At 46.2% G+C, this 13,705-nt stretch overlaps 1 protein-coding gene across 1 annotated transcript; it reads right to left on the bottom strand.

The window, feature by feature from the left end:
• Positions 1 to 9,964: 9,964 nt before the first annotated feature.
• On the bottom strand, positions 9,965 to 11,620 carry LOC121501921 (zinc finger protein 853-like). The gene is made up of 5 exons (XM_041774535.1): positions 11,438 to 11,620; positions 11,071 to 11,349; positions 10,711 to 10,944; positions 10,132 to 10,479; positions 9,965 to 10,072 (listed from the first exon to the last, which is right to left on the bottom strand). The coding sequence occupies exons 1-5, from the start codon at positions 11,618 to 11,620 to the stop codon at positions 9,965 to 9,967; spliced, it is 1,152 nt and encodes a 383-aa protein (XP_041630469.1).
• Between the last annotated feature and the right edge of the window lie 2,085 nt (positions 11,621 to 13,705).

The following is a 13,705-nucleotide window of genomic DNA, read 5'->3' as shown; positions in this document are numbered from 1 at the left end:
AATTCCCGTACGTAAACATCAGGGAACATTAACGCCTTTCCCCGCTTCCTGACCCGAAATATATGTATGTGTATGGTGGAGGCCCCCTGCCGAGGGTGCGAAGAGCTCGCTCCGGAGTTAATGGAAAGCTGCCAGACAACACCCCCCGGCATTTCATCAACTTGGTCCAATGCACAGGGCCGACTCAGCAGAGCGACAGAGAGCTGGCGAAAAAAGTTGGCCGAAATATTCTCAAGTTTCGGCTGGATTTGGCGTGTTCCCCAGTAGCTGTTGTTGGTTTTCCATACCCGGCAATCGTAGAGATCAGGGGTATAATGCGGTTACGGGAAACAGAAAGAGGAGCTTGTAAATAAGTAAAAGAATATAGTAACTATTATCTGTAATACTAAAGATGACCGATTTTTTAAATACTGACCTTAAGGGCTTCCCATCTCCAGAATATTTCCATTATTTCTTAATAATTCAGTTTAAATTTAATATTTTATTAAATAGAATACCCTGTTTATGCTCTTAATTTAACACTTTTACTTAAAACTCTAGAAAGAAAGACAGCAATCCAAAAAGTAAGCAATCCTACTGCCGGGTATTTAAGGGTCGTGGCCTTTGAATAAAGTCGACTTACTGGTATTCTTTTTTGCTCATTTCCGAATACGGGCAACCTGAGGTTTGTTTTAATTTGCCGCTTCTCTATGAAGCCGAGCTCCTTCTCTCCATCCCAGCCAGAGCCATTGTCTTACCGAACGAAGCAAAACTTTTGCATTTTCTCATTTTCGGAAAATGTGCAAAGGGATTTGTTTTCATGTCTGCTCCTGGTAGCAGTACTCCTGCTGTTCCCGTTTCGGGTGCGGGTCTTGGTCCTGTTCCACGGATTTGTGCGCTTATGTTGCTGCCTGATATGATTCCTGCCTTTGTCCCCCGGATGCGAATGCGTGTGTCGGGGGTCCTTTGAGATTATTTTTGCGATGCGGCGGCACAAAGGACTACAAGCGGGGGCCCGAGCTCTGGCTGCAAATAAATAAAGCCAAATACATCTGTTTTGCCATAAATTGTATGAGCATCTGAGTGCGTGTGGGCGAGTACTTTTATGAACAAGTACCAGCCACGAAATGATATCTTGCCTTCGGTTTGTTGTGCCACAAAGTTTTCCGTTTGCCTCTGCGGTTTCCCGGCGATAATCTCAAATTATCTTTTGTGTACTCGATACGGGGCTTCGGTTTGGGGTCATCGCGGGGATTACCATAACAGCAAACTGTTTACTGGAGCAACATTTATAATTATACGCAGTTCTGTTCAAAATAAAGCTCTGCTTCTGTTTTTATTTCGCCGCATTGGCTGAGTTTCTATTTCTAGAATAAGAATTTTACGATTGCGATTTCAATGATAAATTCGGGCACACCCGAAATGTTGTGTGTGTGTGTGTGCCAGGATATATGCTTGCTACAGCGTCCTTTGTTGTCGAACGTTTCCTTGGTCTCCTGCTGGCGGGGAGCATTTGCCTATTAGACCACGTTCTCGGCTTCCTGTGGCAAATTACATTGTTTTATTTGAATTACGATTTGTCGTGGCCAGAACAGGGTCCTGCCAGCTCCCAGTTTGGCCTCCTTCCCCGCCCACCGACGGCATGTCCTAGACATGAAAGCTCCTTTGGTATAATTTAATTTGTCCCACTCAGAGGGAAATGCGTGTTTATGTGATTGTCCTGGCTGGGAGGTCCCGTAATGGGCGAGCGGGAACGGGGACACTTGGCATCGGCTTTCACCCTCACGAGATTATAGACTTTAATACGATATTCGAATTGCATTATTCACGCGGGCCAAAAGTCAGGGCATGTCAAGGCGCCCATTATAATTGAATAAATCAGAACCGCTCGTAAAAACTCCATCGCATTTTCGCCTCGTACGTGCCGCGCTCCCAAAAACAATTAACCCCCGCGAGCTGTGAAAGTTGGCAATCCTGGAGCTCAGCTGGACGCCAGAATGCAGGTCCTGCGAACTTTGCTTTACTCCGCTCCACTCCAACGGGCGGAACTCTTTCCCGGCTCGTTTATTTTGCACGCGGACATGCTAAAAAGGATCCAAGGACAGGACGAAAATCTCCTCCAGCCAGCTCACCATGCCACGTGGAATGCGGCGGCACGTGGCGCATTCTTCGTGGCGCGAAACAAGTGTAAATACCGAGATGATGGCTTACTCGGATTTTTCGTGTCCAAGGTAATAAATGGAAACAAAGTTGACATCCTCCTCCAGCTTGAATGGCCGCAAGTTGCGGCTTGGAACTCTCGAATTTAGGAACCATCAACTCTTTATGCACTCCGGGGAAATTTAGTTTGAATAAGTTTTGTTTGTGAGGATACACCTTTCACGAGCTATGAGTGTCTTATTAGTTTGTTCCAATTTTTGTTTGTAAGACACATGAAGGTCTTTATTTCAAGAAAATGTAATACTAATACGATTTTTGTTATGATTTCAAGGGATTCACTTAAACTTTAAACCTTACATTTGTAAGCTAATACTATAATTTGATTTTATAGTACTGTAATTCCTGCTCTGCTAACCCATTTGATCAAAATCGCAGTAATTTCGCAAGTCTGCAAGGTGTTTGTAATAAAAAATACATAATAAAACGTTTATTGCCATCTCCCGTTGAAATATTGTCATAATACCATTGTATTTACACTGCGTACAAAAATAACCCTAAGCCAAGCCAACAAATCTCCGGCATATTATTGATCTACTGAGCAGAGCAAAAATGTCTGGAAAACTCAACAAAGTTTCCTCGACAATGACTAAAAAGTCGCAGTTCGCTAAAATAATCAAGTAAAAACTGAAAAGTGATGTGCTGCGAGGTGGATTATGTGTGGAACTGGACCCTGGCAGGACATTAGCACTGCAGGAAAAATCGGATACCAAGCAGGTGGAAGAACCGAAGGAAAAACTGGTGCGAAGCGACACTCACGTGTGCAAGTGTCTATCTGCTTTGTTGGAAGACATATGCTAGGCACTTAGAATCCCCTCACCTCCAGCTCGGGGCAAACTCCTCCTGGCCCACATGGCATCGTTTTTCCAGCTTTCGGGCAAAAGCAAACGCTTTTCCTGCATTAGTTTTTGCACAACTCACGGCGTTTTTGTAGCTCTCAGCTTTGCCGCTCCTTTTGGCCTTTTACACCTTCCTTCGGGCCAATTGCGGCGCACGTATGTGAATGGTTTTGTGGTAAATGTTTTTCAATTCCTTTTCGCGCGGAACTTTTCGGGCGGTACTGCCGCCGCCGAAAAGTACACAAATTCAGCGTTTTATTTGCACCTGCTCCGGCCGCCTCTCAATGCGGTGCCAAGGTGTTTCTAAGTGCCGACAATTCGGCTTGGAAAGGCGGAAATAGAGCTTATTATGTGGCCCACTCCAGAAAGCGGTAGCTCCTTGGCCAAGTCAAAGGCGGTGGTCGCAGTCCGAGGCATTCACTTCGCCAGATTCGCTCATTTAGCAGTTTGCAGCTGGCTTTGAATCGGGATTGAATGGGATCGGAGGAAGTGCCATTGAATTTAGCCTGAATGGAAACCTTGTTTACCACATACTCTCAGGCGTCATTTTCATTTGTTCCCCGCATTTTCAGCGCTTTGATTGGATGTGGTCCAAAACATTGTGGCCCATTTTCTGGCTTCTATTTATGAGAGTGTGCTAAGAGGAGAACCAAACCCAATGATATTTTCCACCTTTTAATCCTTAAAGGCACTTATGTTAGCTTTTAAACTGCAATTAATTGTTAAATGCTGGAATCAACTAAGCTGCTCTGCCAATAGTATTAAATTTTAATATTCTCCTTCAACTCTCTGGAAAATCATTTATAATTCTCTTTGGAAATCAATCCAAGTTCAATAAAAATATCTTTTAATTAGAGGTATTTGATTACCTAGTAAGAGTGAGTCAAAATAATTGGTTGAATTCAAATAAGCAATTCCAAGCCAAAGGCAATGAGGCGAGCAAACCTAGAGGAGAATGGCAAACAGAAATGGTAAATGGTAAATAAAAGGAGTGCGCATCAATGCATTCAATAAAAAATAAATTGATTTCAAATGGAAAACGCAGGGATGGCAACGGAGGAAGTGCACCAGGTGAGCTGGCACTGGAGTGTGCAAAATTATTTTGTGCGCCCTTCAAGAAGCGGGAAACAGAGACCCAATCAAAAGTACTGGAATCTGGAAATGCTCTCAAGGAATCCTTACCGAACTGGAATATTTTTCAGATTGAATCCAGGCTAAGATATGTGAAGGCCAATCAGGTGGATTAAGTCGCCTTTGGCCACAGAGAATAAATATTATTGCAAAACTAACCGCAGCCAAAGGCTTGGCTAAACAATTCAAATTATGATGTGAACAATGCGGAAATGCAGCAATAAAGCTAGTTGTTCTACACACATTTGTTGGTCGGTCAAACGAGCAATTCTGTTAAATTAAAACCTCAGCCTCAAAAACAGAGACAGGGTGCGGCCGGATGAGAAACATGTTGCCAGCCACCCGGCTGAGTGAAAAGTTCATAAATTCTATGCGTGCGTGCTGCTAAAATGGTCTGAACTTCTGTCAGAGTCCCCACAAGGGAGGAGGGATCCTGCCCGAGTGGGGTATAATTCCTTGTCCGAAAAGGACATGTGCTGAGTGCCCGCAGAGGGTTGAGTTGCCGACTCCTTCGTCCGCCCGCAACTGTCACTCGGCGCTCAATGGCACAACCGGGCGGCAGGATTTGCCCACAATGATATTTCAAATCTCAAAATTTCAGCATCTACAATGGCAACAACACCAGGAATGTCCACATCGACGAATGTAATTGACATTTCTTTAAGCGTTCGCATGTTCACATCTAGAAAATATCCCAAAACCATAGACAAGGCAAGAACATTTGGTCTATCCTTGGCCCAAGCTGTGCGAGTAGTACGTGTCTGTAGATGGAGCCCAGTAAGTCCCGGAACACGTAGTCGAGCCGATGTCACCTTGTCTGCAGCCGCATATAAAGTGTGTCTTCGGGAGCTGAAGATAGCCCTAATAAAGTGACCTCTGGTAATCCTAATTCAGATGCCCCGCTGCCAGGGTCTCTGGCCCAACATCAACCCCATAAAATCATAAAAATGAAGCCGGAGAAGAGCGGAAGAAAGTAGTGAAGACGACCGGGGAACGGGCCGAATCCAAATCGAAAAAGTTTCCGCTTAGGCCCGGCATTAAAAACTTGGCAGCTTGTTAAGTCCTGTAAGGGGGGCAAGGGGGCAGCGGATTGTAGTTCGCAGTGCTGGGGGCCAAATTAAATCCGCAAACTGTAGACAAAATGCAATAAAATAAATTGCAACAATATCCGCAAAAACCAAGGCGGAGAGCGGAGCTTAACAAAATAAAAGTTCCTTATAAATGATGCTGCTGTATTTGGAGTGAACATAATATAAATTTTCACCGAGCTGAGAAGGAGCCAAATGAAAGGTGACAGCTGGGATGTGGGGAAATGGGCTCCGGCCATGGCTATGGCTAAACAATAGTTCAGCAAAAAATAAGTTGAAAACGAGTGAGAAAAACTTAAGTGCCCGTTAAATTTCCCAGCGGACTAATGATAAAAGTTACGCGACTCCAGCCGCGCCTTCGGCCCCACGGTTTTCCGCCCATTTTCCTACCTTCCCGGCATTGCGTTGCCTGGCATGTCGGATTTGTTTGCTCTTTAACCCTTTCCATTCGTAGCTTGTTCATTGTTTTTTTTTTTCTTCTTTGCCTTGGCCAGCTTTCTTTTTTGTTGCTTTTGCTCCTTGGCTGGAGTAGCGGTAAATACATTGCGGCATTCAAGTTAATTTACCACAAGAAAGGAGCCAGCAAGGAGTCGCAGGGGAAAGGCGGGCGGAGCAAGGGTAGCAGCCAGGGAAAGGACTAAAAAAATGCAATGAAAATTATGTTGAACCAGGCCAAGGGATCGTAATTAGTTTACTGCCATTTAACTTGCTACATTAGTTGCAATTACGTAGTAAATATTGTTCATTTATTGTGCAATTCATTTGCGTTTTTTAAACTGTCTGCCAGGGATTTTGCCTCAGCGGAAATGAATCGAGGGAATGAGTAGCTGTCATCTACACGAATGTAGTTTAATATTAGTTTATAATTTTGTATTACTTACAATTTAAATACTAAATACCCTTGAAAAGGTTCAAACAAATGTCATTAAATTACTAAAAGGACACTGTGCAAGGATGCCCACAAATGTGACTTTGTGTGATTAAGTTTCATGGCTAAACTGACATCCGATAAGCCTTTTGTGCCCTCAAGCTCTAAGTAGATTTAACACTTAGTACTAAACGCTTTAAATGACACTAGAAAAATCTTGAAAAAACATACGAGTACGTCAAGGACTTTTCAGAATTTAATTGATGCAAATTGTTGCTCGGGATTCCATTTAAATATTTTACTTTCGTGGCTGTTGACACTGAGTGCGTGCGTGCGTGCGTGCGTTTCGATTTGTGTTTGTTATGTGCTTTGCATAATTTAACACTTTGCCTTAAAAACAATCAAATTGTCAAGTGTCAAAAGTTCGTGTCAGGCCGACCGAAGCTTCCCCGCTCATCTGGGCTCTGTTTGCGCTCCCATGTAAATGTAAATAAAAATGCATTAAAAATGTAGCTGTAATTTACACACTCACCCTTTATCAGGGAGGTGATACAGGACCTACCCATGGGGTAAAAGGGATAACGGGGGGTCACCGTAAGTGAGTGCTTGTGTGCAATATTTTGCATTTGCCTGCCAGTTTTTCCGGTTTGCTCTGACCACAAAGTGTTGGCCATTAACCGAGAGCGCACTCTGGACCCACTCACAGGCCCGTTTATGCTTCGAAAGTTGAAACGAAATTCGAAGGAGAGAAAGTGCAGGCATTGTGGGAAGGACTTCTTATGTTATTCAACAAAAGGATAATACATTTGAATTGCAATCCTGTCAGAATTGTAGTTCACTCGAAGTACTTAAAAGCTGTATATAAAGAGGATAGTAGGAATTTCCTGCTTTAAAATTTTTTATTAATTTTTGAGACTTTCTCCGAGTTCTTGGCTGTTCTTCGCGAAATGCAGCGCATGAACCTGGCTTCGTCTGGCCAGCAGACACGAGGGCTGACGCGTGTTAATTTGAATAAATTATTAAAGCACGTGATGAGCGCGACCTTTCAACCAATTGGGGCCACCGCCCCCGCATACCGATCCCAATTGGACGGGTCCCCCGCTTTCTCCGCCCTCCCGCATGCCATGTGCAATTAAGCACGAAAAAACCAATCAAACTGGGAATAAATTGCACCATAGTTGCAGCTGCAGCTGCAGCAGCACAGCAACCAGGGTTGCCATACGGCGCCGATTTCAGCCGCATTTTTTTCGCAAAGCCAGCATTTTGCGAGTGGGGGCGTTTGGTTTTTTGCACTCGCCGGGGGTTTCCCCTTTTATTGTGGCCGCTGGGCGAAAATTGTTTGCATTGCATTCTCTGCTGATGCATGCGAATTGAGAAATATTTGCAATTTAGCAAAATACACCCGGAAGCGGGTCCGGATTGGAGCTTGAGCTGCCGCATTTCGCTCCACGCAATTTCGATTTCGTATTCATATTTGTGTTTGACTTTTTCCAATCGTATTTGGACTCAGCTTTCAACGCGCCCAAAGTGCGTGCGGAATGACGGCAATTAAGGTTCTGTGCAGTCGATTCTCTCAGGTGGAAAAGCGCAGGATATGCCATGAAAAAATGTCATTTAGTGAAAGAGGTTTAGTAAATATACTTTTATGTTCCCTGTAAAATCACCTGTTTTCAACTGGGAATCTTATAAAAAATACGAATAGAAGGGACATATATCAGCCATAATCAAGAGTGAATCTAAAAGTACACATTTTCCACTGCTACACAAACTGCCAATCGGGCGGTCTGCTCAGATCAATCGTCGGGCCCAGTGATGCAGCAGAGGATAGAATAAAGTATAAATACAATTTGTATGCTTGATGTAATTTCATTTCCACTTATCTTGGTATTTTCTCTGCATTTTGCTTCATGCGATTGATTTATCGCACAGAAAATAATAGGCAGCCAATGTCTGTGCATCCTGCCCAAGGACTCGCCGCTCGCCTTCCTTTCGGCATCCCTGAGCCGGGCTCAGTTTATATTCAAATGCTTACGCTTAAATGTCAATAATACGTGAAATTGAACTGCCAATTCAATCTTCGCAACTACTCCGTTCGCTCCTCCACTTCTCGGGCGAAATCATTTCCATATAAGCGTTTTCCCATCTCCCTATTTATATATGTGTATTTCTATTCTTTCCGTTTGCAATTTTTGTTTTATTTTTTTTTTCCTTTGTATTTCGAAGCACAAATTCTTTCTGTTCATATGTGAAAACTATTTGCAAAAGTCTCAAGTGTGCTAGCTACCCGGCGACGGCACAGGAGCTGCGGAGTGTTGGGCCCTGGATTTACGGGACTCCGGGGTGGTCGGGATGGCAGGGCTAGCCGGGGGAGGCGTTGGACCCTTTTAAACGACGCCTGCAAATTGTACGCAGATCGCATTACACTTGCTCCAGCGGACGGCATGTGCAACTGCTGGTTGCCTCTGCGGATTGCTTCACATTCGGCTGCACTTCCTCCTACGCCCCGGCCTGCACTCGCTTCCCGTCCCAGGGCTCGTTCGAAAAATTGAAAGATTTATTTCTTAGTTCTTTGCGATTACATTTCCACCGAGCTAATGTGTTCCGATCCAACGGCTACGTCGTGGCAGTTTGTCAACTGTCATTGCATCAGACATTGAATGGCGGACCTGCGACGGGATTGGGTTGGGTATTGAGTGCCGAACACGGGGTATCCGGGCATTGGGGCCCCGGATCGGGGGAGACTTGTCGCATTTTGTTGACAACTACATTGCAAATACGGCAAAGTAATCAGCATTGTGTAAATAACAAGTTATGTGTCTGCGAGTGCAGCTGACAAAGCGAGTGGTAAGCGATATGCAATCACGCAAAAATAAATCGCTGAAAGGGCTTCCAAGACGATAGCATTGAATATGGATAGGGTTAGGGAAATGGGAGAATCTTAAATGTTCTTCACGCAAAACGCATTGCTGCGTACTTTTCACCGCGCGCCGGAAATAATAGAATACTGACTAAGGTCAGAAGGTAAGCGCCTTAAGTTAAAAGGCACAAAAAATGGCGTAAAAACACCTGCAACAATGCGTATGGTTTTTGTTCTCAATGGGCAGTTGGCGGTCTTCGCAAAGAGGGTAAGCCACCGAGAAGAAGTGAAAATAGTCAGAAAAACTTGGTCAACTGGCCAGTTATTCGCGGGTTTTCTCAACGAGAGGTCGGTCCCTATTGAGAAATAATAAACTATTCGGTTAGTATCTTTAATAAGCTGAAAAACTAATGCATTTGTATATTTAACAACATTAACATAGCTTGCTAAACTATTCATTTGGTATTTTTAATAATCTCCAAGCTTAGAGAGTTCTATATCATTGTTGCTTTAAAACTATAATCGAAATGAACATACATTTTTATATTATAGATCTTAAACTTATTTGATAACTATTCGATAGTTATTTGTAATAAGTTGCAAGCGTAGGGAAATTCTGTATTATCCGAATGAATACATATCTAAATTCGTGTTTTTTTATCTTATAAAGAATAATAATTCAACGAAGATAAATAAAACTAAAATAAATAAGTAAAAAAATCACATGGAGTAAAATACTTTTCTTTTTTCCACCATCCCTTCCAATTTTGTGAACAAATTGAATCGTATAAAAATATTAGTTACAGCATAGCATAAATATTTATAGGAATTACGCTCACAGTTATCCCCAAGAATCTAGAGTCTAGATTCTAGACTCGTCTGGGTGGCGCCAGGAAAATACAAAATCAATTATTTTGATCGATTGCTTTCAAACACTTTTCTGTTTTCTACGATTCACCTGTTCAGCCATCATTTAACGCCCGTTTTAGTTCAGGCAACGACCCACTTCAAGGTCGCAATACGGCTTCTCGAGGCGCATGTTGCTCACGTTCTGTTTCCATTTATCCATTAGAGGTCTTCTGACCATGAAAGGCTGACCATGAATGTAATTCGTTAATGGGGACTGGATAAGTGAAAGCAAACTCATCTGACCACACTATCTTTGGAGAAGAAGGATTTTAAGAATGGACCCAACTGAAGCTGCTCCAGTCGCTGCTGCTCCAGCCGCTGCTCCACCAGTCGCTGCGCCACCAGTCGCTGCTGCACCAGTCGCTGCTCCACCAGCCGCTGCTCCACCAGTCGCTGCGCCACCAGTCGCTGCTGCACCAGTCGCTGCTGCCCCAGTCGCTGCTGCACCAGTCGCTGCTGCACCAGTCGCTGCCGCACCAGTCGCTGCTGCACCAGTCGCTGCTGCACCAGTCGCTGCTCCACCAGTTGCTGCTCCACCAGTCGCTGCTGCACCAGTCGCTGCTGCACCAGTCGCTGCTGCACCAGTCGCTGCTACACCAGTTGCTGCACCACCAGTCGCTGCTCCACCAGTTGCTGCTGCACCAATCGCTGCTGCACCAGTCGCTGCTACACCAGTCGCTGCTACACCAGTCGCTGTCCCACCAGTCGCTGCTGCACCAGTCGCTGCTACACCAGTTGCTGCACCACCAGTCGCTGCTCCACCAGTTGCTGCTGCACCAATCGCTGCTGCACCAGTCGCTGCTGCACCAGTCGCTGCTACACCAGTTGCTGCACCACCAGTCGCTGCTCCACCAGTTGCTGCTGCACCAATCGCTGCTGCACCAGTCGCTGCTCCACCAGTCGCTGCTCCTCCAGTTGCTGCTCCACCAGTCGCTGCTGCACCAGTCGCTGCTGCACCAGTCGCTGCCCCACCAGTCGCTGCTCCTCCAGTCGCTGCTCCACCAGTTGCTGCTCCACCAGTCGCTGCTGCACCAGTCGCTGCTGCACCAGTCGCTGCTACACCAGTTGCTGCACCACCAGTCGCTGCACCACCAGTCGCTGCTCCACCAGTTGCTGCTCCACCAGTCGCTGCTGCACCAGTCGCTGCTCCACCAGTTGCTGCTCCACCAGTCGCTACTGCACCAGTCTCTGCTGCACCAGTCGCTGCTCCACCAGTCGCTGCTCCACCAGTCGCTGCTGCACCAGTCGCTGCTGCACCAGTCGCTGCTGCACCAGTCGCTGCTGCACCAGTCGCTGCTGCACCAGTCGCTGCTGCACCAGTCGCTGCTGCACCAGTCGCTGCTGCACCAGTCGCTGCTGCACCAGTCGCTGCTGCACCAGTCGCTTCTCCACCAGACGCTGCTGCACCAGTCGCTGCTGCACCAGTCGCTGCTGCACCAGTCGCTGCTGCACCAGTCGCTGCTACACCAGTTGCTGCACCACCAGTCGCTGCTGTTCCTGTGGCCACTGCCACCGACGCCGCTGCTGGCATTCCAGCTGATCCAGTTACTCCGCCCGTTGATCCCGCTCCACTTGAAGATCTTTCCGTCGTCACTGCACCTGCCTCTGTCGAGACACCACCCTCTGTTGAGGCAACACCTGATCCTGCTGCTGAGACATCCATTTCCGTAAATGAAGCCCCGACTTCATCGGAGGCTGCTCCTCCAAACGACTCAATAGCTGATCCTGCCATAGACTCAGTCCCAACGGCAACGGATGCCAATTTGGAGACTCAGCAGCCCGTTCCAAACGAAGCTTCCATACAACCTGTGGACATTGTCGATGTTCCTGCTGTCAATCAGGAAGCAGAAGCAGTTTCCGTGCCTCCCGTCGAAGCCACAGTGGAACCAGTTGCGGAGGCTGATATCTCTGACCCTGTTGTTGCTCCCAATGAAGATGGTGCTCCTACGGAACCGGTGGTTCCAGCACCAATATTCGAAGATATTACTGCCCCAGTGGAAGCCTCACTACCCGCTTCGGAACCAGTTGAAGCCACCCCTGCAGCTTCGTTATCTGTTGAGCAACCTGCAGAGATTCCAGATACTGTTCCAGAAACAACTCCCACCGCTGAGGAGATTCCGGCTAGCGATACTTCAGTTCCAGAGCCGGCTGTAGAGACTGCTACTGCCACAGTCGAAGCGATCACGACGACATCGGAACCTGTCATAGAAGCTGCTGCTTCTGAACCTATTGCTGTGGAAATTGTTGCTGCCCCGACTCCATCTGAGGATTCGCCTGATTTGATCCCTGAAGAGCCAGTAAGTGCAGTTGAAATTCCGGTACCTGTGCCTCAGGAAGTTCCCATCCCCGATCCTGCCATAGCTGTGGAATCCACACCTGAGCCAACGGCGACCGAAGTCCAAGATGTTTCCGCACCATCTGAGAATGCAGACCCGGTACCTATGCCTGAGGAAGTTCCCATCCCCGATCCCGCCATTACTGTGGAATCCACTCCGGAGCCAGTTACTCCTGTCGTAGAAGATCCCGCGGCAACTTCCGAAAAAGCAGTGATAGCAGCTCCGGAAGCTGAAGTTGTAGTAGATTCAACTCCTGAAACAGTACCCGAAGTCATTGAGCCCGTTGAGGCAAGTGCTTCTGCTCCGGAACCAGATATTTCAGAAACTCCAGCCGCTGATTCGAATATAGGAACTGAAATATTGGCTGGGGAGCCTATTGCAGCTGCGGAAACCACTGATGTTCCTGAAACTCCAGCCATTATACCCGAAGATGCTGCCCAAGATGTACCGGTTGCCGAGCCGGCAGAATCGGCATCAGAACCAGTTGCCGATGAAGTGCCCACCACTGCTGAAGAGGAAAGCCCAGATCGATCCTCGGATCCCAGCTCCGTTCCCGTGGCCAAGATAACGCCTTTATTGAGGGATCTCCAAACCACCGATGTCTCACTCCTGGCCATCGCAGCCACCCTGGATGCCATAGGAGAGAAGCTAAAGGACCAAAAGGCCCGCAATCAGCAGGTAATGGACAGGCTCTGCGAAATCGAGAAAATACTGGGTCCTCCGAAATCGAATTAGCTAAAGCTTACTACTTTTATTTTATTCAATTTCCTAGAACTAGTATTATGATAATGAATAAATAAAAAATTAACTTCCAAAACATCCTTACCAAAATTTATTTTACAAAAAGTTTAAATTAACTCGAAGATACACCTTGCCACGACGCATGATAAATGGCTCTTTGGGAAATAAATGAAGCCAAAACAAATCTACCACTCACAGTTTTTGGGCACATTTGCGCAACATGGCTCTTTTGAACTCCCTGGCCGCAGAAGCTAATTTGCCAGCACGGCGAAAATTTCCATGACGGAAATTAGCATTCCAAAAGGACAAGGAGAGACAAAAAGACCGCCGAGCTTGTGAGGTGAAAATGAATGAATTATTCCCCCAATTCACTTGCTGTGCGTCAGCGGGAAAAACAATAAATTTGTATTAACGACGGCGATGAGCGGGGAGAACTGGTGACTCCCGATAATTGAGAATTTATCAATGAATAATTTAATAGCAGCTGGCTCAGAGGAAATTTCCACCCTTCTTAGAATCCATTTAGTAGTGAGCCCAGGATTCAGAATTCACTTTGGACAACGGATTGGGCCGTGTTCGCACCCAAAGTCAAGCGAGAGCCATAAAATGGAAACTTTTATTGCGGCAAACTGAAATTTGTGTTTATGGGCAAGTAAGTCCGGGTAAGTCAAACACCTCCGGCGATTATTCTAATCATTTGCATTGTTTCGGCCTATCTCCCAGAGTTCTCCCCCATCGGA

The sequence above is a fragment of the Drosophila kikkawai genome, chromosome 3R, assembly GCF_030179895.1.
Source record: "Drosophila kikkawai strain 14028-0561.14 chromosome 3R, DkikHiC1v2, whole genome shotgun sequence".
NCBI classification, from domain to species: domain Eukaryota; kingdom Metazoa; phylum Arthropoda; class Insecta; order Diptera; family Drosophilidae; genus Drosophila; species Drosophila kikkawai.
The sequence above is the reverse complement of the archived record's forward strand: the minus strand, read 5'-3'. Positions and strand labels throughout refer to the sequence as shown.

Excerpts from the sequence above, each read along its gene's own strand:
- LOC121501921 (XM_041774535.1), bottom strand. The coding sequence starts at position 11,620 with ATGGCAGGATCAGCTATTGAGTCGTTTGGAGGAGCAGCCTCCGATGAA. Across the intron at positions 10,945-11,070 it reads GACTGGTGCAGCAGAGACTG|CAGCGACTGGTGCAGCAGCG; the intron begins GTGCAGTAGCGA and ends CAACTGGTGTAG. Across the intron at positions 10,480-10,710 it reads GACTGGTGGTGCAGCAACTG|CAGCGACTGGTGCAGCAGCG; the intron begins GTGTAGCAGCGA and ends CAACTGGTGTAG.